The 27,266-nt window shown below is 43.3% G+C and overlaps 1 protein-coding gene and 1 long non-coding RNA gene across 3 annotated transcripts; one reads left to right on the forward strand and one right to left on the reverse strand.

Annotated features, from left to right (window-relative positions):
• Positions 1-546: 546 nt before the first annotated feature.
• CTF1 (cardiotrophin 1) lies at positions 547-11,086 on the forward strand. The gene is made up of 3 exons (XM_058183380.1): positions 547-582; positions 6,878-6,999; positions 7,995-11,086. The coding sequence occupies exons 1-3, from the start codon at positions 567-569 to the stop codon at positions 8,445-8,447; spliced, it is 591 nt and encodes a 196-aa protein (XP_058039363.1). The 5' UTR covers positions 547-566; the 3' UTR covers positions 8,448-11,086.
• On the reverse strand, positions 737-26,117 carry LOC131198583 (uncharacterized). 2 transcript variants are annotated; one of them, XR_009155117.1, is made up of 3 exons: positions 25,692-26,117; positions 19,068-19,140; positions 737-1,041 (listed from the first exon to the last, which is right to left on the reverse strand). It is a non-coding gene; the product is annotated as an uncharacterized LOC131198583 (long non-coding RNA). The 2 variants fall into 2 exon arrangements; XR_009155116.1 differs by lacking the exon at positions 737-1,041 and adding an exon at positions 4,729-5,115.
• Between the last annotated feature and the right edge of the window lie 1,149 nt (positions 26,118-27,266).

Below are 27,266 nucleotides of genomic sequence, written 5' to 3' on the forward strand. Positions count from 1 at the left end.
TTTTCAAAGAAGGCTGCAGCTGCTTTCTCGTTTATGCGCTGCTTTTTATTCGATCCCATCCTTTGCAATTTCTCTCTCTCTCTCTCTCTCTCTCTCTCTCTCTCTCTCTCTCTTTAAGAATGCGTTCCTGGAAACCTCGCAGAAAACTTGGACTTGAGGGGGGGAATACGTGTTAATTTTTTAACCATAAATAAACTATTTCCCTTTCTTTCCTGGGAAAAAAGATGAAGCTGTCCCACCTGCCACTTATTTCCTTCCTAGATCTATCCAGGGCGCCCTTTTCCCATTGGCTAAGCAAGCCGCACATTCCTGCCCAAGCAGGTGCCTGTGTAGGTGAGGGTGAGGTGAGGGTGAGGGTGGCGGGGGATGGGTGGGGGAGAGAAGAGATGAAAGGGCAGCCGCTGGTGCGGACCCAGCAGGAGACAGGCTGTTAGGTGACCTCAGCCTGTTGGAATCCTCAGTCCCGGGCCACTGGACAGGGGGCGTGGTCAGCGGCTAATAAAAGGCCCGGCGAGAACTAGGCGAGCCACAAAGTGGCGGGAATCGGCGCCGGGGAGGGTCGCAGGATGGAAGTGCTGTCAGGTACGGCAAAAGTCCGCAAAAAATGAATGTGGGGGAGGGGAGGGGAGAGAAGAGCGAGGAGAAGCACGCCCTTTCCCAAAGTTTTCCTCGGAGTCTCCAAGTTTCCTTCCACGAAGCGGGATGGGACGCGGGGTGGTGGTGGTGGGAAGTTCGTTTAAAAAGGATTCGAAACCAACCTTGCGTTTACCCATCGCTGTTTGCGCGGTTCTGGAACGCTTCCATTTCGTGCCCAGCGGGGGTGGCAGCTCGTTTAACAAAGTCACGAGGAAGGAACGTCTCCAAGGGCATCGCGAGTGTCCCACCAGCTGCCACCGACGCCGGCTCGGCGCGATCCCAAAGGCTCGGGTTGCGCTGCGAAGGTGGAATCGAAGCGGGCTGGGGAGCAGCGGAGGGCAGATGGGTCCTTCAGGCAAAGTTTTCTCCCAATCGGCCGCTTTCGTTCCCTGTTCGGCTGGCAGGCTGAAGAGAAAAGCCAAAGGGGATTGATTGATCGATCGATCGATCATGCCCGCCCACCTTACCAAGGCGGCGATTTTTGGGGTGAAAAATGACTGGAGACTGCATTGGACCCTTCTGTTAGCTCAGTGGCCGGGTTCACACAACCACTAAGTGAAGCGTGCGTTCCCCAACGGATCCTATTTCTTGCATTTTTCACTTATTGGACTGTCGACAAAGCCACACAGCCTGGTTTTGCATGGTAGAGACCGCCAAGTAGTCATCCACATTTCTCTTTACAAAGTCGTGGTAATTGAATACCTCGCCCCTCCCCTCTCCTCCCGATACCGTTTGACAATAACCAATTTTCAGGTGTGTGGGTATGTGTTAGAGTTGCTTTTTGTAGCAGACAGAGACCGGTGCTTTGGATTCTGTCTGAAGTTTTTAGAAAGCAGTGGGAGGGACTTTACCGATTGAGCCACTACCTTTCCTGCAAGCACGTCAGCGCATGCAGTCACTTCTTGAAAATAGCAAAGCTCCAAATACCGTTAAGGATTATGGCTGTTATAAATGATCTTTTACTGGTAGGATGAATCCAGGTCAGTGAGACACAAATGCTGGCAGGAAGATGGCCAGGCTGCTTTTTGATTATATGGATTTCTTGTATGTAAGATCATCAGGATTGGCTTCTGTGTGCTGTCACTCAGAACTGCTCATGTACTTACTGCCTTAGCGGCATTCACACACATTACCAAGCTGAAAAGCCTTCTGTTAAATTTGTGTTTAATATTTATTAACCAGGAGCAAGGGTTTATTTAGAGGAGACCTGAACATAATTGAATAATTATGAAGCATAATTTAGCAGCCCTGAAGCAGATCAATAGTGTGACAAAAGTCCTAAGGTTCAGTTCTCTCCCTAATATGATTATTACTGGATTACCTTAGGGGACCTATACCTCCATTTCCCAGGTGTAGTAAAAGTTTAACATTCTAATTTAAAAGTTTAACATTCTAATTTGCAGGGGTCTAGATAACATATTGGCATTCAACTCCAGCACTGTTGATGGAAAACTTTATAACTCATAGCTTTAAAAAAAAAACACCAAAACCTCTTCTGCAAATAATTAAAACTTTTTGTTAATGATAAATTTTTCATCATTCATCTCCCAAGAATTATGAACTTTGATAGTGTTGCATGACTATGAACTGAGAAATACTGTGTTTCCCCGAAAATAAGACCCTGTCTTACATTTTTTTGAATCCTGAAATAAGCACTTGGCCTTATTGCCATGCGCTCAAAAGCTCGATTGGGCTTATTATCAGGGGATGTCTTATTTTGGGGGAAACAAACAAACAAGTCATAATTATCTGAATGCACCCAACATCCTAATCCAAATGATATGTTTGCTTATTTGGTTTCTATAAATTTGGGTTTATGGTTTCTAGTATAGCCCAAACCCAGTTGGGGCAGGAAGACCTGTGAAGCAAACCATGGTTTAAGAAGTTAGCTTGAACAAAGCATCTCCCTTGTTCCTTCTACTAGCCTTTTGTACATGGACTAGCATTTCAGGTTTCTGCAGGAACAGCCGAATGAATTAAGACTGAATGAGTCCAACTTCTATGGATTCACATGACATGTTAACTCCCATTGCCTGGTTCATACAACCCAAGAAGATAGATTTGTACAAGTTCAGCCTCTGAAAACCCTTCTGCTTCAATAGCCTCTGACTAGTACTGAATTGCAGCTTCACAACATTTGTGTGTCCAAAGCCAGCTGGGGATGATGGGAGTCTTGAGCCAATACATTTGAAGGGGGAAAAGCTTGGATTTCTCCTTGATTCTTTTGGACAGTTTTTTTTCTTAGCTGCATGTTAAGCATATATATTTTGCCCACCCCATTTGGTTCTTCATGTCCTCTGTCCAGTTTATTTCCTTCTTTGTAAAACTTCTGGAATGTCCTGCTCTCTTTGTTCTTCCTTTCTGCCTCTACCATCCCCACCCCGAAGATCAAGAGATATAAAAACCGTGATGACCTCACATCTTGAACTTGAAGGTGGAGTTAATCATTGATCTTGGATGGTAATTTTAAAAGACATTTACTGCTGGGCAGTTAGAACGCCTGGCACAAAAATGTACAATTTGCATTTAGAATAGCCAGGGACAAGATTTGGTATTTCCAGATAAAATAGCAGAGCGATTGAGCAAATGTAGGATTCTCCTTCATCCAACCAAATATACCTCCCTGGTCTTGTTTTCTATGTCTTCATGCAGTTTGCCAGTCAGATACAGTGCTTTAGAATATAAAAGCTCCATTTACTTATAGTTAGAAACTATGGATAGATCTTTCTTCTCTGTTCTGATCTGAAACCTTTGGCAATCATCCCAATTTTTTCTTTATTCTTCATTCCATTCTCTGCTTTTATAACCTGATGTCTCAGCTTTCTTCAACCAGGCACTTTCCAAATATATTGGCACTATAATTCTCAGAATTCCACACCAGCTAGGAATTCTGGTACTTGCAGACAGTTCCAACATTTCTAAAAAGTTCAGGATTCCCAATTTTTAAGCCTTTTGAAGTGAAGACGCTCCATCTGTGTCTTGACTGTGTTAGGCAGTGTTTCTCAATCTTGCCAGTTTTAAGGTGGGTGGACATCAACTCCCAGAATTCCCCAGCCAGAGCAAGACTGGATGGGGAATTCTGGGAGTTGAAGTCCAGCCATCTTAAACCTGCCAAGGTTGAGAAACTCTGGTCTGAAGTGTTTTTTTCCAACAGGGAAACTAGAGACCATAAGAAAGGATTAGAGTAGGTAGAATGGACAACATTTTTTATCAAATAAAGTTATGTTGGAAGAAATGTCTGTCTGGGTTCAGTTTCAAGGCTGAGGCTATTTGGAAAGATGGTTTTGAGGTCCTGGGCAAAAAGAGCACATGGGTGAGTGTGTGAGAGAGAGAGATTTATACCCCCACTTGGGCCCTGTCTTGGAGCTTCCTGTTTCTGTGTAAGAAATGTACTCTGATTGGTTGTCAGACTCCCATGGGGCCATGCAGGGGTAACTTTGTAGGTTATCTTGAATCCCAGGCTTGGTTGAATCTTGCTGAGTGATGCACTCTCTCCAGGTGCCATGTGGTGAGTTCTGTTGCTAGATGCGTAGAGGGCTAATCCTATCATGTCTTAAGACTGAGGGCCATGTCTTAATCCAATCACCCTGGAGCTGATGGAAGGGTCACACACAGCAGATGTGTGTGCAGGGAGCTGATTAGTCTTTAAATTCATGTTTCTCCTTTTCTCATCCAGGGAAATATAATATTCTGCCTTTTTAATATTTCCTAGAATATTTCATTTTTCTAGGAAAAGGTTGGGTGCTAACTTTCCACAGTTATATAAAAGTTTTTATCACTCAGTCCACCAATGTCTTCCCCCTGGTAACTAGGCAAAACACATGCAGCCATTATGTTGCTGGCTGATGAAAGGACCTGTGGCTCACAAAAGCTTATGACCTTAATAAAACGTGTTAATTTGAAAAGTTGCCACCGGGCTCCTTCAAGTTTTGGCGTTACCATCAAGAACCCATGATCCTGAGCCTTTCCAAACTGCGTAAGGCTATCTTGAAGTTTTTTGGGTTTTTTTATTTTTTAAATTTCATCAAGCATGTATTTGATGACAGATACAGGTGTAATACATGAAAAGGATACGAATAAAAGAAAACATTAGGACAGGGATGGTAGGCAAGCTGGCGCGCATATGCACACCCCATTTGTGTTTTTTGTTTGGGTTTTTTTGGGGGTGTTGTTTTTTTTTGTTGGCAATCTGTCGGAATTAAGTTGAAGGAACTTAAAAGGGAGTCATTCTAGGAAAGATTAAGATCTTGGCACAATTTTGCCTTTGCTAGATAAAACAATTTGCATAGAAATTATTTCAGTGGGAGGGACGGCTCTTGGTTTTTGCTGTTTGTACACGTCAGCTTTCTCCAACTTGGTCCTCCAGATAATGCAATGGCCTTGCTGTCTGGAACAATGAATGTTCTTGTCCATCCATCCAACGCTCAAGAATAACCAATGGCCATGCATTAATCGGATCAACCTCTTCTTCTTTTTCCACTGAAAAAAAAAATGGTGAAACTTCATAGCACAGCTTCAGAGGTTTTTTTCCATGTTTTGTACACAAAATGATGAATTAGTTGGGATTTGGGTTTTCCCTGCATTCAAAGGGTGATCTTCAACGTGCTGTCAACAGAAGTTCCTCCTCCATACTATTTTAGAACCTTCTGGACCAGATGATAACAACTATGGGATATCCTGGAGTCAGTGGAGGAGTTCCCTCCATTCTGTATTTAGCAAGTGTCAGAAACTTCAACGTGCTTTGACAATCATTCCTGGTCCTTCTAATAACACTGCAGTTTCAGTCCTTTTCCTTGGGGGTGTGGGGGATGTGCTGAAGTCTATAGATGTGTCCAAAAAGCACGCAGGTCATGGGAAGGAGGGTACATTCCAAACCAGAGAAGAACAAAGTCTCTGTTTTTTTAAGAGTTTACAGGTCATCTATATCTGTATGGCACAAAATAACAAATCTCTAACGGGGGGGAGGGGGGGGGAGAAAAACCCTGCTTTTAGCATTTCTTTTGAAAACACAGCCATGCAAAAAAAGGCCAAGAATTTTCTACCTAGCTGCATTTTATTTTTACAGCTTAGAATGCTGCCTCGAGAGCATGCTTGCTGGATGGGTGACAGAGATCTTTATTTAATGTCAGTTGCAATTCGCAAGAGATCTGCCTGAATGATTTTTGGGACTGGCAATTTCTGCATTATTGCATTACTTCACAATTCCATAGGCTGCCTCTGGAAAACTGTTTGGATCTCAAACTAATTTCAGGCATCTTCAATATCACTGTCCTTTTTGTCTTCTTTTTTCAAGGGAGTTGTGAGGAAGCACCCACTGTATCTGTTTTTGAAACGCACCAAGATGAGCTAGGATAGGTGCCCTTGTTATTATAGGTGGATACAGGTAGTCCTCAACTTATGATCACAATGGAGCGCAATATTTTTGTTGCTAAGTGAAAAGTTTGTTAAGTGAATTTTGCCCCATTCTATGAACTTTCATGCCACAGTTGTTAAATGAATCACTGCAGTTAAGTTCCTTGTCAGAAGGTCGCAGATGACCCCAGGATGTGGCAACTGTCATAAGTATGAGTCAGTTGCCAAGCAACTGAATGCTGATCACTTGACCATGAGGATGCTGCAACAGTTTATAAGTATAAAAAACGATCATAAGTCACTTTTTTCAGTGCCATTGTAACTTTGAATGGTCACTAAATGAACTGTTGTAAGTGGAGCAAGTATTACCTGTACTGTATAGAGCAGAGGTCTCCAACCTTGGTCACTTTAAGACTTGTGGACTTCAACTCCCAGAATTCCTCAGTCAGCAAAGCTGGCTGAGGAACTCTGGGAGTTGAAGTCCACAAGTCTTAAAGTGACCAAGGTTGGAGACCTCTGGCATAGAGGTATCTCTCAACCTTGGCAACTTTAGTATGTCTGGACTTCAGCTCCCAGAATTCCCCAGCTAGCCTGCTGGGATTTGAAGTTCATACATCTAAGAATTGCTAAATTTGAGAAACACTGCTGTATAGTACTTTTCATTCTTTCTCACTTCTGATGCAGTACTCTAAAATTTGAGTTATTATTTAAAATGAATTGATTTCCTTTTTGTTTCTCTTAACTCTTTCCACCTACCCTGGTTGTCTTTTGCAGGTTCTGTGGCCTGCAAAAAAAGCAGAATAGCATGCATAGTATTAATTGATACAAATGTTTGAATGTTTAGTTACTTGTTCCTGGGTCTAATGGTCCTTTTGATTCTCTCTTGCAGTGGATTTGCCAATGTGCTCTGAATGCTCTTGCACCCAGCAAAAAATAGCCTTAGAGATTGAAAGGACACACAATCTCACCCTCAGCATGCAATTCAGCTCAGGACAACTGCTGTCAAACTATGTGAGTCCTAAATACAAATGGAACAAATTAATGGAGGGTATATGGGCAGTAGTGGGATTCAGCAGGTTTGGGAGAACCGGTAGTTAAATTTCTGGCTGGCTCCGCCCCTTCCTGCCCCACCCCTTCCAGGAGTTCCCACGCACCCCATTTTGGCTCCCAGATAAGTGCCGGCTTCAGGGGGGTACAGGAGGCTGAGTGCTGCCTGTCACACACTCTTGGCCATGCCCACCATGGCATCGCCCACCCAGCCGGTCATTAGGGCAGAGGTTGTTAAATTATTTGAATCCCACCACTGGGTATGGGGCTCTGTCTACAGGAGGGGAGGGAAATGTATTTTATTTAATTTATAAAGCTTCCAAGGTAGAAAAAAAGAAGGGACTTTAGTCGATGCAAATTGATAATGATTTGAATCTCCTGAACGAAGGACCTGGGCTTTTTTCTCAAAATAAATGTTTTACTTGACACAGCCAAGTGAAAGCTGTAGTACCATCGCAGGTACATCGCTTATTAATAATTCTTGGTTTTTCAGCATCTCAGACAAAGATGTGTAATGTGTTGGGCTGTATATTTTTTTCTACAATGGCACTGAAAAAAGTGACATTATGACTGTTTTCCACACTTAGGAATGCTGCAGCATCCCTGTGGTCATGCAATCAAAATTAGGACACTTGGCAATCGGCATGTATTTACAATGATTGTAGTTTGCGACCTTCTAACTAGCAAAGTCAATGAGGAGGCAGGATTCACTTAACATCAGGTTACTAATTAACAACTGCAGTGATTGACTTAAGAGCTGTGGCAAGAAAGGTCATAAAAATGGGGCAAAACCCATTTAACAATGGTCTCACTTAGCAACATAACCTTTGGGCTTAATTGTAGTCGTAAGTTGTGGGCTACTTGCAATTTAGCCATAATGGGAAGGCATACCATCAATTTCTGACAATCCAAGAATCCACCTTTCAAAGAGCTGACAGTCTGGCTTCTGTCTGTTTTAGGTGCATCACCAGGGGGTACCTTTTGGTGACCCTGATTTCAACCCAACCATTCAGCCCTTTCCAGGACTCCCGTTGCCAACGCTGTCTACCACAGACTGGCTGGGTCTCACCGACAAGGAGCGGCTGCAGCAGAACGCCTCCGCCTTCTCCAATTTGCCAGTGTACTTAGCCAGCGTGAAATGCCAGCAAATGGATCTGAATCCATTGGAAGATGAACTACACCGTCAGCTTGATTCTTCGCGCCTGCACTGCCTGGGTCTAGAGAATAACCTTAAATCCATCATGTCTTCCCTAGGCATCGTGCCAGGTCCAGTTGTACCTGCTCAGCCTCTGGAACCTGACAACTCCTTCCTTATGAAACTCACAGGTTACTACATTTGCCATCTCTTCCAAGACTGGGTCAACAGATGTGAAAAGGACATCGCCTTATTAACTAAGAAATATCCCGTCTGAAAATGCTTCTCTTTCCACATTGACCAGTGGCAGGGCTGGAAATATGGAGGGCGCACAACACGCTCCCCATATTTCACTAAAATACGGCTTGGATCAATCTATCCATTTTCTTGAGTTCACACAAAATATCAGGTGTGAGCACGCAGCACCTTTAACCACTGCATCAGTTGCAAATCCAATGCTTACTGTCAGACAATGTACTCAAACTTGTTTAGTTTTAAGCTAGTTTGTTTGTATCTTGCCCTGTTGTGCAAATTCGGCTTGCTTGGGTCAGCTTATTACATGTTCTGTCCAAGAAAATGGGTTTATTTAGTAACCAAGTTATAAGGGAGTTGCAGCTATTCAGGGTTGGGCTTCAAAAATTTTAGCAAGGGCTTCTCTGCCCCGTTGCTGGGTGGGCGTGGCCATGGTGGGCGTGGCCTAGGCGGCCTCTTGCACCATGATGGGAGGAGGTTTGCCCTCCCCGGGCGCCAGAGGCCTTCCCTGAGCCTCTGGGAGGGCGAAAACGGGTCCAGAAACCCTCTGGAAGCCAGAAACAGGCCCGTTTTCAGCCTTCCCGAACTTCTGGTAGACCCGTTTTTCACCCTCCCTGAGCCTCTGTGTGTGCCCTGCACTTACCTGCATCCAAAACGGGCTGCATGGGGACTCCTGGGAGGGGCAGGTGGGAGGAGCCAGCCAGGAGTGGGATTTGGCGGTTCTCCAAACTGTACAGAATCTTAGCTAGAGATTCTCCCAAACCCCTGCAACCCACTCCTGCAGCTATTGAACCATAAGCAGAGGCGCATGTGGTTTGCCCAACTGTTAACTGTCTTACAACAAACCAGGCTGAAAGTTAACAACCCGAAGAAAACTTATCTTCAGATCAGTAAGATTAGGCAAAATGGACTTTCAATTAACAATCTCTGTGTGTGTGTGTGCGCGCGCGCACGCGTGCTATTGGAACAATTACTGGCAATCCTTGATTTACAACCGTTTTGTTTAGTGACTGTTCAAAGTTAAAACAATCCTGAATAAAGGGACTTACAGCTGTTCCTCACGTTATAACTGTTTTCCCATCCTTACAGTCACATGATCAAAATTCAGGCATTTTGTCAGCCGGCATGCATTTAATAACTGCCCTGCTTAGTTACAGATATTCTGGTGCAGGGGTGGTATTCACCTGCTTTCCCTACCAGTTCGCAAATGTGAGCGCACACGTGCCCCGTCCACACATGTGTCCGGCCTTTGGCTTTGCTGGCGTGCATGCATGCTTTCAGCGCATGCGCCTGGCCTCAGAAATGTGCCTAAATAGGATGGCATAGAGCAGAGGTCTTCAAATTTGCAGCTTTAAGATTTGTGGACTTCAACTCCCAGAATTCTCCATCCAGCTATCCACAAGTCCACAAGTCTTAAAGCTGCCAAGTTTGAAGACCTCTGGCATAGAGCCAGCATGGGTGGGCTACCGGTTCAGGCGAATTGGTCGTAACCAGCTGATTACAACCTCTGTTCTGGTTCCAATAGTAGTCATAAGTCAAGGACTATCTGCATACATCTTAGAGCTGTGTAAAAGCTCGAAATCACACATGAACCTTGCATGGTGGACAACTCAGCTTCTTAATATGTTCCTGGTGAGGAGAAGAGGATATCTCTTTTTCTATTCAGTGAGGACCCCGAAGGGATGGCATGGTGTGTATTCAAAGTGCGAAGTTTTCCATTGCACCCTTCAAGGCTGTAAAACTGGCCAGTTTCTTTAAATGAGCCTCTCCAAATCTGATTTTCTCTGGAACTACAGCTCCCATAATCCCATAGGCAACAAGGAGGGGATTGGATTGTAGGCTGGACAGCAGATTCTGGTCTAATCGCATCTTTCTCCTTGGCAAGGCCAAGAAAGCCAAGAGAGATATGACGGTCATCATTTGGAGGGCGGATTTGCAAATACAATATTCACTGATGCACAATCCTTCCTGACTGTGTTAATGAGAAGTGCAGCTGTGTGTTTGGTTGTAGGCTCCAATGGGAATTATGATTCAGTCGACGTTTAAAATATAAAGCAAACCCAGCTTGCTAAGGTGATTGAGCTTTAGTAGTTTGCTTAAATTTGGATTTTCTGAAATGAGTCCATTCTCCTCTCTGAATTGGTGTTTTTCATCCTCAGCCACTTAAAAATGTGTGGACTTCAACTCCCAGAATTCCCCAGCCAGCATAGGAAATTCCCCAGCATGCTGGTTGGGAAATTCCAAGTCCTACCCACTTTAAACTGGTTGAGGTTGAGAAACATTGCTCTAAATAATACTGAATATTAAATAGACAGTAGTCCTTAATGTTGAAATACTTGGACAGTTTATTGTTCATTCACTGATGCTGTTTCTCAATAGCACCATCCACTTTTAATGATAAATTCTCACATAGGGTTGTACCATCTGTTGGATTTTTTAAAAATGCTTTTTCTTATGTATTAGTTTTGATATTTGCTATGTTCTTTATAAACTCCTTCAAGACTATTAGCACTGTGAATTTTTATCTTTTATCTTTTCCAGCTAAAATTCCAGTTGTGGAGTTTCTTTCCTCTAGGATATATGTTCCTAGCTAAATAAATATTTATTTCTATATAGTTTTCTAATCATATATGTATTGTATATAGAGCAAAATTTAAATTTACAATCATAATAAAAGTATTTTAGTAGAACGTATAGGTTTTTTTGTCTTTTCTTCTTTTTCTTCTGTTGCAATGTACATACAATGTACTAGACTGACTTGCTTTTAAGAAGTCAATACAACCTCTACTGTTGCCATGAAAACTTCATGGTTGTATGAAAAAAATCACCAGGAATTAGTTTCAGAGTATCTTAAATTAAAATGTTCACCTAAATGAGAGCATCTGAATAATCCTGTCCTGCTCTCCAAAAGCTACATAAAGTTGGACCTCATTACTACTTGGATGGGAGACCACTAAGAAATCTCATGTCAATTGGGCAGGCCAAACAACATATCTGCTGAAGATAATGGCCAATGAATGATAGGGCTGCATCAGTCATTGGGAGCCAAAGTGGACTTGAAATTAGAGTTTTAAAAATATGTTTTATCCAGAGTTAATATTTCTCTAATTCGCACATCTTACTAAGCCATAATTAAGTGTTATTTATTTTAATTGATTTTCATAGCCACCCATAACAACAAGTGACTGTGGGCAGCATTGATCATTACATATAAAGACAATTAAAAGCAATTAAGAATGGTTATTGTTACCATTGCCAGAATATCCTTAAACCGAATATCCTTAAAGTCAAAAGCAAACCAACCCTATCATGATTTATGGAGTTCCCGGAATGATCACTTCCACAATCAACTACAGGTCCTTCAATCCTTATTTCATATATTTATTGTTTTCCATCCAAGGTGCACATCTGTTTACAGCACAAGCTAATTTGTGGTGTGCAAGTGCCTTTTCCCAGTTCTAATGCCAACCTGCAGAATTACAGGCTTCTAGTTTGCAGGCCAAATGACTACCCTCAAATTAAAATACCACAATTTTACACATAGGTAGCAGAAGTGGTATTCAGCAGATTCTGACCAGTTCTGGAAAACTGGTAGCAGAAATTTGGAGTAGTTTGGATTAGTTCGAAGAACCAGTAAATACCACCTCTGACTGGCCCCACCCCCATCTATTCTCTATCTCCCGAGTCCCAGATGATCGGGAGGGAATGGAGATTTTGCAGTATCCTTCCCCTGGAGAGTAGGGGGGGAATGGAGATTTTGCAATATCCTTCCCCTGGAGAGGGGTGGGAATGGAGATTTTATAGTATCCTTCTGTTACGCCCACCAACCATGCCCACCAAGCCACGGCCACAGAATCGGTAGTAAAAAAATTTGAATCCCACCACTGCAGGGTAGCAATGCCAAGCTGTATAAAAGAGAGGTGTACCCAGCTTCAGGACAGAATATGGTCTCCCAAATATCTGGATGCAGCTCTGCGAGACTATCAAAAGTTTTATCCCCATTTAATGTCTACAAATAATAGTGACCAACATTACAACAGCACCGAAAAAAGTCCTTTATGACTATTGTAGCATCCCCATGGACATGGGATCAAAATCAGGATGCTTGCCAGCCGTCATAAATACAAGTGGTCCTTGAGTTATGACCATAATTGAGCCCAAAGTTTATGTTGCTAATTGAAACATTTGTTAAGGGAGTTTGCCCCATTTTACTACTTTTCTTGCCACGTTGTTAAGTGAATCATTGCATTTGTTATGTTAGTAACACAGTTGTTAAGTGATGGCTTCCCCATTGACTTTACTTGTCAGAAGGTCACAAAAGGGGATCACATGACCCCAGACAGGGGTGGTATTCACTTACCTTCGCTATCGGTTCGCAAATGTGAGCACACAGGGTTCCTCCATGCATGTGCAGATCCTTCTGCGCATGCACAGGGGGTCAAAAATGGGACGTGATGACATCCAAGCGTGTGGGTGGAGCCTCCTGCCCCAGGCACTACTGGATCGCACGACCCAGATAGAGCCGGCTGAATTTCACAGCTGGCCCCAAGACACTGCGGCCGTCATAAATATGATGTCAGCGTTCCAGAAAAAAACCCTCCCCAAGTCAAAACTCAGAAGCACACATCTTTCAAAGTTCTTTTACTAGGATAGGTAAACTGACACATCTGGGGAAATCCGAATCTGAGAGATCCAGGTTTTCCCTCAGTAAAACAAACTCCAAAACCAACCCCCTGACCACTCTATCAATCACATGTTCCAATCGCCAACCATCCCATCTCTAGGCATCACTCCGACCACTCCTTCTCCAGATGCCGGACCAGCCTGACCTTGACTGGCAGGAAGAATGTTATTATGTCTAATGGCCCCCTCTACCAAATCCCTCCTCCTACTTTCCCACACAGGAGAAAGTGGCAGCATGGAAGCTTCCGGTCTAGTATGGCTTCCAAAGCTGACATATGAGTCAGTTGCCAAGAGCCTGAATTTTGATCACATGACCATAGGGATGCTGCAACAATCGTAAGTGTAAAAAACAGTCGTAAGTCACTTTTTTCAGAAATGTAACTTTGAACGGTCACTAAATGAACAGTTGCAAGTCGAGGACTACCTGTATTTACCATGGTTACGGTGTTGCAGGATCACATGATCCCCTTTTGTGACCTTCTGACAAGTAAAGTCAATGGGGAAGCCAGATTCACTTAACAACCGTGTTACTAACTTAACTGCTGTGATGATTCACGTAACAACGGTGACAAGAAAGGTCATAAAATGAGGCAAAAAATTGTCTTCTTAGTAATCAACATTTTGGGCTCAATTGTAATCTTAAATTGAGGACTACCTTTATTTTGTTTGAAGGGCAAAGGGCTTACATGGAAAACTAGAGATGAATCATATTCCAAACAGAAGGAACATAAAAATAAATGTAATTATTGTTATGGTTGTAGCATTCTTTTGAGAAGTACGTGCCATAGCACAATTCTGACACGAATTGTATTAATCCTTACCAAAGTTAAGCAACGAATTTCAGCTAATTTACAAGGTACATTTGGCATTGTTCTCCCTTATCTGACAAATATATTTGCTCTGGAGAAAATACATCAGACCCAGAAAAGCCAATACATAGAAACGGTGGTTAAACTTTAAATGGGAATTCATGATTTGTTTCAAATCATCTGTTTCCTGGTTGCACCTCTTCGCTGGAAAACAGTCCAAGTAAAAAGGTAAAAAAAAAAAAACCTGTCCAAGTGGCTTTGAGGAAATGAAATACATCTCCATTCTTCCTGCGGACTTTGGTTTTCTTCATCTGTGAACATTTGGGTTTCTCCATTTTAAAACTACATCAGTTCAACCCAGAGGTGAAATGCTCTTGGTTCAGACCGGATCGCCCAATCTGGTAGCAATGGTGGCGGGTGGTTCGGAGAACTGGTAGCAAAAATCCCTCCCCCCCCCCTTTTCCTTGTATGCCCAGCTGAGCCACACGATCATCAGAGGTTTTTTTTTACTTTTAAAAGCACTTTTTCTTTGGCTGAAAAAATACTTTTAAAAGTAAAAAAAAAAAAGCCTCTGATGATTGCGTGGCTCAGCTGGGATTGTCAGAACCTTTTCAAAGTATTTTTTCTACAACCTCTTCGGCCTAAGAGGCTGTAAAAAAAAAAGCTTTTAAAGGATTCTGGCTATCAGGCAACTCAGCTGGCACCATCAGAACCCTTTCAAAGCATTTTTTCTACAACCTCTTCAGCCAAAGAGGCTGTAAAAAAACGCTTTTTAAGAGCTCCTCTGGCAATCCCAGCTGAGTTGCCTGATTATCACAAGCTTTTAAAAGCATTTTAAAAGAAATGCTTTTAAAGGTAAAAAAAAAATGTTGGCCATGCCCATCCAGTCATATTATACCCCCCACCACCAAGCCACGCCCACAGAACCAGTTGTAACAAATTTTACATTTCACCCCTTGTTCAACCCTACCTAACATAAATAGGATTCTCAATTGCTCGGAAGCCAGAATCTGCACCATTGTTGTTATTTTGTGGCAGATTGTCAAAAAACAAATGGCAGAACATATTTCAGTTCTATTCTCAAAAGTTATGTAATGTAATAATAACTTGTCTGATTATTAAAATATATTTATATGAGTTATGGGTATACCTCAATACATTCACCACTGCCCCATGTACTGTCCTGGTCCCTATTAGACCTCCAGGTTACAATTTCAATATATCACGTTGTCACCTCTGAAGCCCTGCCTGATATAGGGTCAGAATAGACTATCTTTCTTTCTCCCACCTCATTAGATCCACAATGCTCCAGGATCTGTGGATCAGGCAGGATCCAAGAAGCAGGCTGTCTCAGTTTCCTTCCCTCAAGATCTGGAGGGATCTTCAAACCTGGCAACTTTAAGGCTTATGGACTTCAACTCCCAGAATTCCTCAGCCAGCCATGGAGGAATTCTGGGAACTGAAGTCTTCAAGTTACCAAGTTTGGAGATCCCTCATTCTTATGATTGGAGCTGGGTTTGTGTAATTGTATGTATGTAGGAATGACCTTGGGAGATCTGCCAACATCTAGAAACAAGTAAAGTAATAACTAGCAGTCAGTACAGATTTGTTAAAAAACAGATCATGCCAAACTAATCTTATTTCATTCTTCAACATAAATTAAATTACTAAATTAATAGACTAGCAAAATACTGTGGACATAATATACTTAGACTTCAACAAGGCATTTGGCAAAGTAGACCACAACCTACTGTACTCCTTGATAAGCTAGAAAAAAGTGGGATAGATGGATCCACCACCAGATGGATTTGCAACTGGCTGACAAACCATATCAATGAGTAGTCCTTAATGGTCTCCTAAGTCTACATGGAAGTAAGTAAGTGGTGGAGTGCCACAAGGTTCCGTCTTAGGCCCAGTACTCTTCATATCTTCATAAATGACTTAGATCAGGGAATAGAAGGGGAACTTACCAGAGTTGGAATTAAAATCCTGGCGCTACTGGTTCGCTATTGGTAGTGTGCAGGCACACGAGGTCACTTCCCGACAGTGTGGCATTTCTGCGCATGTGCAGAGCATTTTTTATGATGTCTGAGTGGGTGGGCGGAGCCTTCTGCCACTACTACTACCGGTTCACCCAAACTAGGGCTAACTGGTAGAAACCCACTCCTGGAACTTACCAAATTTGCAGATGATAGTAAGCCAGCAGGAATAGCTAACACCCTAGAAGATAGACTCAAGATCCACATGGATCTTGACAGACTTGAACACTGAGCCCTATCTAACAAAATGAAATTCAATATAGAGAAAAGTAAAGTACTACACTTAGCAAGAAAAACCAAAAGTTTACATATACACTGGATGAAATCAGGCTTAATAGCAGTAATTGTGAGAGGAATCTTGGAGTCCTAATGGACAACAAGCTAAATATGAGCCAGCAGTGTGCAGCGGCAGCCAAAAAAGCCAATACAATCCTAAATTGCATTAACAGAAAGATACAATGACAGAACAAATACGCAGCGGCTGCAGGCATCTCGTGACAAGGGGGGAGAGATGTGGGCTGGCGGGGAGCCCAGCATTGATGATGGCTCAGTCCTGGCTTGCCTTCCCTGGCAGCCAGCCACAGGAGGAAAGTTAGGTCGTTGCCACAAGACGATGAAAGAGGCGGTTGTGGGGAGGAAGCAGAGAGATTAAGGGCCGGGGCCTCTGAAGGAGGGGAAATGGGGTGATGTATCGCACTTAGGGAGAGCGGGCAGCAGCTTCGGGGCAAAGCCAGAGCCGCGGAATTGCGCATTTCCCGACCTGGCTGAATGAAACATCCCTGGGGTCCCAGCTCCTGACCCAAGGCAAAGGTGAGTGAGTGGCATACATTATTTACCTTTGGTGAACTGAGCTGAGTGGGTGTCAGCGTGTGACTGGTGAGGTGACTGGGCCGCATGGTAGCTGGGCCGCATGGCAAAGGCAACATATATAAGGCAGGGGTGGCCGTCGAATAGATGGAAGGAGCAAGTGACTGTCAAGTAGCCGGAAGAGTTGAGTGAGCGGCAATCAGACAGGCGGGGTGAGCGAACAGCAACTAGGCGACTGGGCAGGGCAAGCAAGCAGCAACCAGGCGACCAGGTGGGGGGGGGGCGTGCCCAGCCAGAAGTCACTACCGATTCAGCTGAACCTGTGCAAACCTGTTGAATACCACCTCCGGACCCTCCCGATTCTTGGGCTATAAAGGAGACAGCAGGAGAATTGTACTTTCAGACATTAACAGAAGAGTCTGTTAATGTAACTTTACAATAAAATAGAATTAACTTATCTGTCCATATTTCTCATCTGATCTTTATAAGGCTGACAGTTTGTTTTCAACTACCTTATTTGTTGTTGTTTTTACTATCCTACATCTTTGTTTGAATTATCTAGAATTGCAATGATGAGATATTTATAAATTGATTAAAAAACAAATTGCCCAATAGAAGAGACCTGACCCTTTCTATTTGATATTCTTTGGCTTCTTCCCTGTAGCTGCTTACTCCAATTATCTGCCCAAAGCCCATTCTCCAGAACTGCTCAAACTCCATTTTTAAAATGAGTTTGACTATAGTATATCTTTAGAAATAGTAGTACGAAACCTGGACTGCAGGTACCCAGATGGTCACCAGATGGCAGTAAATGGACACAGGGATAATCTATCCTGTTTCTTTGCTCTCACCTAGTGGCCACAAAAAGTTTTGTTTATACACTGCATACTGATTAATTCCTATGAAAGGAAAATGCCCTAAGTCAGGGGTCAGCAACCTGTGGCTCTGGAGTCGCATGTGGCTCTTTCATCCCTCTGCTGCGGCTCCCTGTCGTCGGTCGGCTCCACAATTGATAGGACTTTTGGTTAGGACAGGTAGAAGAAAAAGGAGGAGACTCTATGGTGGGGGAACTGGACTTCTGGTTGGCTCCAGAACTGAACAGGGGGCTTCCGATTAGGACCTTTGTGGCTCTTTGAGTGTTTAAGGTTGCCGACCCCTGCTGTAAGCAGAGAGCAAATGGAGAAAATTGAGAAGTTGAAAACATTTCAAATAGAGGATTGGGTCCTAACTGGGCCACTGGGCAGTTAAATCTAGCTGCTGTTTTCATTTCCCACAATGTTTCAGACAAAACATCACTCTAGAGAATTTAGGAAAATATACAGGAAGAGTACCTCCCATAGAACAAGACTGTAATAGGCAGAAAGAACCTTGAGGAACAGGAGGAAGACACGCAATCAATACAATGGTCAGATAAAAGAAACTGAGTCTGGGTCAGAACTATAATATGAAAAAAACATCTCAGCCATCAATCCACCTAGTTTTTATGGAGATAAAAGGGGGGAAGATGAAAATACATTCAAACTTGCCATGTTCCATTGCTATATACTTATAACAAGAGTGGTAGTGTCATGAACAATAAATGGAACAACTTGCCTGCAGAAGTTGTGAATGCTCCAACACTGGAAATTTTTAAGAAAATGTTGGATAGCCATTTGTCTGAAATGGTGTAGGGTTTCCTGCCTGGGCAGGGGGTTGGACTAGAAGACCTCCAAGGTCCCTTCCAACTTTGTTGTTATGTTATGTTATGTTATGTTATGTTATGTTATGTTATGTTATGTTATGTTATGTTATGTTATGTTATGTTATGTTATGTTATGTTATGTTATGTGATAGCGCAGTGGTTAGAATGCAGTATTGCAGGCTAATTCTGCACACCGCCAGGAGTTAGATTTTGACTTGCTCAAGGTTGACTCAGCCTTCCATCCTTCCGAGGTTGGTGAAGTGAGGACCAAGATTGTTGGGGGCAATAGGATGACTCTATAAAACTGCTTAGAGAGGGCTGTAAAGCACTATGAAGTGATATATAAGTTTAAGTGCTATTACTATTAGCTTCTATGCTTCAGAGTAGCCTAACTTAGAGAGCTGATAGGAATAATACTAGAAGGACCTCAACAGAAGGACCGTGACTAAGGACTCGTCATCAGAGACTGATGAGCATGGGGAATGCAACAACTTTCTGAAATCTTCTCGTTAGGTTCTTCTTCCAAAGGGGATGACTACGATGGCCCAGAATGAGATCTGGATTTCCACTTTTTTCTTCTAACCTTTTGGCACTCTTTGCTCTTTTCCTGGCATTATGCTACTCACCAATCCCCAGTGGTGTCTTCCTAGTAGAGCCATATCCTCCTTCACCTGTACAGATGGAGAGGGATTTATTAATCTGTAGAAGAAAAGGTAGGGAAATTACTTTTTTTTCCACTGTCAAGTGTTGGAAGAAATATCCATCTGGGTTCAGTTCCAAGTGGGGACAAAGACACTGGAAACATGGAGGCTGCTTGGAAAGATGGTTTAATGGTGGTCAGGATCACATGGCTTGAGTTCCTGAACAGAAAAGGGGCTGAGATCCTGTGTGCTCCCTGGTTTTATGATTTTTCTGAGCTTTGACCTTTCTGGGGCACAGGAAGAGTATCCTGATTGGTTGTCAGACTCCCAGGGGGTGGGGGTCTTAGCTAGCCTTGCTGGCTGTCTCTCAAGCTTGCTTGAGCCTTGCCATGTGGTGAGTTTCAGTTGTATTGTGTTGCAAATCATGGGGGGATTGAGTGAGCTTGGTTGAAGCCTTAATTGCCCATTGACAAAGGTGGGGAGAATGAGTGAGCTTAGCTGAGGCTTTTAATGGCCCATTGACAAAGGTTGGGGGTAGTCAGGAAGTTGCAGGGAGCTCCTTTGTCTTTAAAACATGTTTCTCCATTTCTCATCCAGGGAAATATATTCTGCCTTTTAAATATTTTCTAAAATATTTCATTCTTCTAGGAGGGGGGTGGGTGCTAAATTCCTACAATCCCTACTTTTTTTTTTTTTTTCAAAACGTGAGTTTTGAAACATGCTCTTGGCAAAAATTAAAATTGATCAAATCAGTGGGTGCTTTTAATTTTCCTGATGCAAAGGAAGCCATTGATAGAGACAACAGAAAAAAAGATTCCTTCAGTGGCTCCCAAAAGCTTTCAACCATGAAGGTCTAGCAGCCAGGGGAAAAGTTCTGGTAAGAATTTTACAGTATCCAATTTTCTATGCCAATTAATTTCAGCTGTTAGATATCACTTTCTGAGAGCTTCCAGTCAGGTCAAGCAAGCACACATCCCAAAAGTTTCACAGCCATGGTTTTCCTTTAAATTACAGGCTGCCCATTTCCAAGGGTTGGTTACTAAACCTGCCCTAGCTCTTACTTTATCCAAGATTTTTCCAGTCCAAATTGAGGTTAATCAGTGTGCAATCCAGGCTTTTTCCTTTCTTCTTTTTAAAAAAAAATTACACACAATGAGCCCTGGGACTTCTACTCATGAGACCACCAGTGCAACATATCTTGCTTTACTGGGCAACTGGGCAGCATCATTTGTGAGTCATAGTCAGGGCTTGGGTTTTGGATATCACTTTTTCTGCTATCTCTTCAAGTGAGGAATTGCCTGAGGGGGATGCCCTCCCCTATGGAATTAGCAGGGAGATCTGACTCCTTGGGCTTTTAGTGCCACAGAGCAAAAATCAACCTAAAAGTCTTGTGTGGAGGTAAGTGAAGGGAATAGACTAATTCTGAATGGTGTGTCTCTCTGTGTGTGCCTGTGTATGCAGCTACTTTTACAATACAGGCAATACAAACATTTTGGACATATTTCCCTCCCACCAGACAGAAATCTAAGGTGTTCAGAACTTGCTGTGGTAGCCACTCAAATACAATCCTTACATGAGTACTTTAGACTGATTACAATGTAAATGAGACAAGAAAGAAAACCTTACAATGAATTTCCCACCTCCCCCGCCATAGTCTTTTCAGCTGTCTTCTGAGAATTGAAAAGAGTCTTTTAGTCTTTACTTGTACATCTCAGGGTCCTTTCTTTCATGTCTTTTGGGTGGCATGCTTGGTTGGTCAGCCAGGTTTGGAAAGGGCTGCTCCAAATCTGGTTGCTGTGATGACTTTCAGTGGGGGCTGGATTCAAACTCAATTCCTGGCTCCAACAAATGGAAGGTCTCCTCTGGGGGCAGCATCTGGAACCATGTGCTCTGCTTCCACAGTTGCAGAGTCATCTTTTCAGGGCTGAAAGACATTAGAACAGGATCTCTTCCCCACTTTTGTGGGGAATGTTCTCAGGAAAGGCATTGTAACAGGATTAAAGGGGGTAGATATCTTGCAGGCAGAGTTTGAAAAGAAACAACACATCAATATTGCAGTTACTTAAAGGTAATGCAGGTTCATCAAAATGGAGACACAACTGATGAGAAAGAAAAACTTCACATACTTCAGGAAGAGGATGAACAGGTAAAATCATTTAAACACACAGTAAATGCAAGACTGAATTTTTTTTTCTCTTGTAAGTGAACTTAAAACGTTTCCTCATAAACTTATCTTGTAAGTGAACTTAAAATGTTTCCTTATAAACTTGAGTTGTTACTTTAAGATAGAGAGGAGAAAAAAAAACAGAAATAGGATGAAAAGTCCTTTTTACTATTTTGTTGGCCGGACAAAGACAGGAAAAAGGCTCTTTCCTTTTTTTTTTCTCTCTCTCTTCCCCATTTTCATTGTTTCAACCTTTTGTTTTTCTTTTTCCCTAACAATTTAAAATTCTTGTCTCTAGAGATCAGATACATTTTACAGTTACAATTACCTCAAGGGCCCACAAAGACAGACATACACACATAAAAAACAAGGAGGACAAAGAGAAAAACAAAACTCTGAGATTTACACACACACTGATCATTCCCGCCATAAATCTCAGTTAAATTAGGGAAGGCACAAATCTTAACAGACAGACCACGTGGTTCCATAGAAGACAGAGAAACAAACAAACAAACAAACAAGCAAAACAAACAAAAACCCAAACATTCCTATTTATATATTTTCCTTTTCTTTTAAGTACCTTTATTTAGCCAAATTTGTTTCCTATTCTCATCTTTATTACACAATTTCCTCAATTTCTTTTCCGCATACCAGGTAAAACTGGCAGCCTCCGGGCACTCCAGGCCCCAGCAGGTTTTCCAGGGATTTCCTCCACCCTCGAGCTACTGCTTCCCATGTTTCCTCTCTGATGTGAGGTTTTATTTTTCACTTTGGCTTAGCCGGTGGATCCTCCTACAGTTTTCAGAAAAAAGGTTCTGGGAAGGACTTGACTCCTTCTGTCGAAGTATGAGCACCTTCCTGTTAAGGGAGCTTCCGTTTTGGATCAAAAAGGTGATCCCAGAGGACCTACTGCCCTGCCAGTAGGTACGAGCACCTCTTCAACACTGCTTCCTGCTTCCTTTTAGCATACCAGGCAGTACTGGCAGCCTCCGGGCATCCAGGGCCCCAAGCAGATTTCCTGCTTCCTTTTTTCTCCTTTTCTTTTAAGTACCTTTATTTAGCCAAATTTGTTTCCTATTCTCATCTTTATTACACAATTTCCTCAATTTCTTTTCCGCATACCAGGTAAAACTGGCAGCCTCCGGGCACTCCAGGCCCCAGCAGGTTTTCAGGGATTTCCTCCACCCTCGAGCTACTGCTTCCCATGTTTCCCTCTCGATGTGAGGTTTTATTTTTCACTTTGGCTTAGCCGGGTGGATCCTCCTACAGTTTTCAGAAAAAAGGTTCTGGGAAGGACTTGACTCCTTCTGTCAAGTATGGGCACCTTCCTGTTAAGGGAGCTTCCGTTTTGGATCAAAAAAGGTGATCCCAGAGGACCTACTGCCCTGCCACTAGGTACGAGCACCTCTTCAACACTGCTTCCTGCTTCCTTTTTAGCATACCAGGCAGTACTGGCAGCCTCCGGGCATCCAGGGCCCCAAGCAGATTTCCTGCTTCCTTTTTTTTTCTCCTTTTCTCCTTTTTTTCTCTCTTAATTGCTTCATTCATACTTACTTTCCTCTCGCTCGGCTTCCGTTCCTAATAAACACAAAGTTCCACGTTTGGCTTCCCCCCCTTGCTTTCTCTATCCTACCGGTCACGGCTCGGTGGAGCTAGCAGTAGGCAGAGGTGCGGCTAGAGGTTGCTCAAAGAGGTGGAATCAGACTGTTTCCTCAGGTGGAATCCCACACACACACTTCTTCCTTCCCTAACAGAAGGTCCTGTGCTCTGGCAAAACCCCATGCTCTCAGACTTTTGGTCTTTCATGGTTAGAAATGCACAGAGGATGCAAGATCCAGCTGTGATTGGGAGCAGGGCTCTCTCATTCACACACATGCAGGCATACACATATTTCCCATGCTTTTCCATGCTTAAAATTAAAATTTAGAGGTACTCACCTTCTTTCCAAGCAGTCTTTGAGCTCAACACTCAAAACCCCTTTAAAACCTAGTTCCAAATGGCCAAGGTCCAGGAAAACTTACCCACAGACTCAATGGGTCTGCTGCTAGCAAGGGAGGCTTACCTGGGCCAGGTCCATTGGTTAGGTTAGCTTGGAGTCCCATCTGGGGTGCCAATTGTTGGAAGAAATATCCATCTGGGTTCAGTTCCAAGTGGGGACAAAGACACTGGAAACATGGAGGCTGCTTGGAAAGATGGTTTAATGGTGGTCAGGATCACATGGCTTGAGTTCCTGAACAGAAAAGGGCTGAGATCCTGTGTGCTCCCTGGTTTTATGATTTTTCTGAGCTTTGACCTTTCTGGGGCACAGGAAGAGTATCCTGATTGGTTGTCAGACTCCCAGGGGGTGGGGGTCTTAGCTAGCCTTGCTGGCTGTCTCTCAAGCTTGCTTGAGCCTTGCCATGTGGTGAGTTTCAGTTGTATTGTGTTGCAAATCATGGGGGGATTGAGTGAGCTTGGTTGAAGCCTTAATTGCCCATTGACAAAGGTGGGGAGAATGAGTGAGCTTAGCTGAGGCTTTTAATGGCCCATTGACAAAGGTGGGAGGGGGAGTCAGGAAGTTGCAGGGAGCTCCTTTGTCTTTAAAACATGTTTCTCCATTTCTCATCCAGGGAAATATATTTTGCCTTTTTAAATATTTTCTAAAATATTTCATTCTTCTAGGAGGGGGGTGGGTGCTAAATTCCTACACAAGTCTGCAACTGTTGGAAGAAATATCCAGGTCTAGGTCCAAACCGGGAAAAAGGCACTGGAGACAAAATGGAGGCTGGAGGCTAATTGGAAAGAGAGTCCATTTATTGATGAAACAGAAGCACATAGGTTCTGGGCAGCTGACCACATGGAGTTGAGAGCGGGGATGGTATTTATACCTTATCATAGGCTTTGCACTTGAACTTCCTGTTCCTGTGCAAGAACATGCAATCTATTGGCTGTTGTCAGACTCCCATGGGGCCATGTATAAATTCTAGGAGCTTGTCTGAGCTACGTTTGGTTGAAGTTTGGGCTGATGCAATGAAGGGGCTTTTGGGACAATTCCTATTGTGGCTGAGGGCTAATCCTACCTTTGTTCAGACCTTGCTGCAGGGAATTTTTGCCTATGAATAGAGCTATCTATCTCTTAAGTGCTGTCATCTGCTGAGGGATATTAAGAAAGGTGGTGGCTGCCTTCTGTCTCCAAGAGCATATTTCTCCCTTTAGGGAAATATAATGTTCTGCCTTTTTAATATTTTCTAAAATATTTCATTCTTCTAGGAGAGGGGTGGGTGACAAGTTTCTACACAATTATACTGGGAAAACCTGATGGTTAGGCCTTGAGGGTGCATCATTCACAAGAGGCTAGTCCTCATTGAGCAAATAAGTCAAAACAAATACAAATATTCATCCAAAGCATTGATATTCACCCAAAACTGCCACTCAGGAATATTTCTACATACTAAAATGCTCAGCAGAAAACAAATGGCGTACACCGAGCCAAAACTACAGCTGAATGTGACTTTCTAATGGCCCGTTCTCCGAAGAGGTTACAGCGATAGTCCTTCACCCTTTTTTAACGGCTACCTGAGGTGCCTCACACAACTGCCTTCCTTTCCCCCATCAAAGAGAGACAGTGGTACAAAAAAAGCTGCCCCTGTTGAATTTCTGCCCACAAAGGCAGAATTGGGACCCCGCTATTCCAGTTTAACTCCATGCCACTGTAGAAAGTCAGCACTTACCCACAGAAGAATGAAATATTTTGAGGAATATTAAAAAAGGCAAGATTTTATATTTCCCTAAAGGAGAAATGGAGAAACGTCTTTTTAGAAGCAGAAAGCAACTCCCCCACCCCAAGTCTTTCTTAATAGCTCCCAAGCAGAAACTGAAGAGGCCAGCTTTTAGAAATGCAGATTTGGTAATCTATTCAAGACAGGATATTTTGAACCAAAGGCAGAATGGTAGGATGAGAGGCAGCCCCTCAGCCAAGATCCAACACAGGACGCAAGCCGTTAGGCACAATAGGAATTGCCCAACACCCCTTCAGAACACAAACCCCTTCATTGCATCAAAGTCACATAAACCTTGGAACATATAAGCAACAAACAAAAGGTTGACAAAATTAGCTCAGAGAAACACCTAGGATTTGCATTTGCTCTTCTATTTGCCTATAGAGCCGGCTATGACCCCTCCATGACCCTGTACGAATCTGACAACAGCCAATAGAATATCTAAGGACGTGTTCTTGCACGGGAACAGGAAGCTCAAATATAAAGCCCAAAGGAGGTATAAAAAACCCACCCACTCAACTCCATTTTGGCCAGCTGTCCCTGAATCTCATGTGGTTCTGCTTCATCAATAAACCATTTTTCCGATCAGCCTCCATCATTCCAGTGTCTTTCTCCCAGCTTGGAACTGAATTTCTTCCCACACCACCGAGGCCAGAAGAGCTGGGGATAAAACGTGCCAAGACTCACCCATCAGGGGGCAGCAGTGGCCAAGTCTTTCAGTGGGCAACGGCAAGAAGCCACAGTTGTGAAGCGGGCATGCAAGTGAAATTGATCGCGGCAACCTGTTTGGAGAAGCCGCGTGCCACCACTTAGGGGTCCGAAGTTTCAGAGACCACTGCCGGCTTTCCTGACTTCCACTCCTCGCTCAGTTGTTTCCATTCATGAGGGATGCAAAACATCCCAATCAGATGCGCTGTTATTTATCATTTCAAGAGCCAGTGACTCAATTCTGAGGAAAAGAAAGCTGGATGTAGCTTGTGTCCTCCCTCTCCTCCCACACCCACAAGGAACAAGAGATTCTTATTTCCAAGACTGGGGAAAGTCTTTTAGTGGCCTGCCAGGGCATTGGCATCCCTTTCCCTTCCTGAGAAGTGACGCAGAGCTGATTGCACGAGAGCCCAGCTCGTCACAAGGATAATGAGCTTTTGGCCTCTGATAGAGGAAGTGCCCTTTAAGTTGTGTTGGAGAAAGAAAAGAAGAAAAAAACCATGAGATAAGCAAGCAAGCAAATGAGAAAGCAAACAAGAAAGCAAGTAAGACTCGGCAGACGTATTTCCATTCTGCAGGTTTTAAGAACAAACGCAAAAGCTTTGATAAATCGAAAAAAGCCTTGACAAAACAAAAACAAGAGCCAAAGCTAAAAGTAAATCAGCCAGCAAAACCAAGACCAGTTAAAAGCAGCATGCAGTTTTATCAGTGCTGGATAATTTTTTGAGGGGGGAGAATTACCCTGCTTTTTTGATTGACAAATGGCCAATTAAAAGGGCAGGTTAATGTCTCTCCAATCTAAAAGCAGGCAGCAAAGGGATCAGGAGCATAACAGGTGTTCCTGCATATTGACTAGATAACCTTTCTGATTCCTTCCGACTCCACAAAACTATGATTCTATATCCATGATGGCGAACCTATGGCATGCGTGCCAGAAGTGGCACACAGAGGCCTCTCTGTTGGCATGCGCACCATCACCAGCTGATCTTTGGGTTTCCAATGTGCACATGCGAGTTTACCAACTGATCTTTGCGTATGTCAGAGCACTGGAAACCCAAAGACCAGCTGACCAGTGCATGTGTACCTGCAGAAAACCCAAAGACCGGGTGCCCAGCACGCGTGCGCACTGTCTCCGGCTGGTCTCTGGGTTTTCAGCACATGCGAAGACCAGCTGGCACATGCACATGCCAGAAACCCGAAGACCAAGTGGCCGGGGTGCCCATTCCGTTTTGGGCACCAAGTGCCAAAAAAATTCTCCATCACTGTTCTAGATCCTCTTAGGCAGCTAATCATATCCTGGGACAACCTCATGGAGATTGTTTTTTCAGAAAATGCTGGAACATTGAGGCAGCAGCAAAAACATACTTGAAAACCGCAAAAATATAGCTTCCAGTTTTCTCTTTTGTCTGAGTTTTGATTCCTGGCCAAATATAAACAGAATTCTGGCCAAAGATTTACAGTAATCCATTTATTTGCCCGTTACATTTTACACCACACTTCTAGGACAACGTAGCACGCTGTTGTAGTAACGTGAAAAGTACATAAATTAAGAAT

This window comes from Ahaetulla prasina, chromosome 4, assembly GCF_028640845.1.
Source record: "Ahaetulla prasina isolate Xishuangbanna chromosome 4, ASM2864084v1, whole genome shotgun sequence".
In the NCBI taxonomy this organism is placed as follows: Eukaryota; Metazoa; Chordata; class Lepidosauria; order Squamata; family Colubridae; genus Ahaetulla; species Ahaetulla prasina.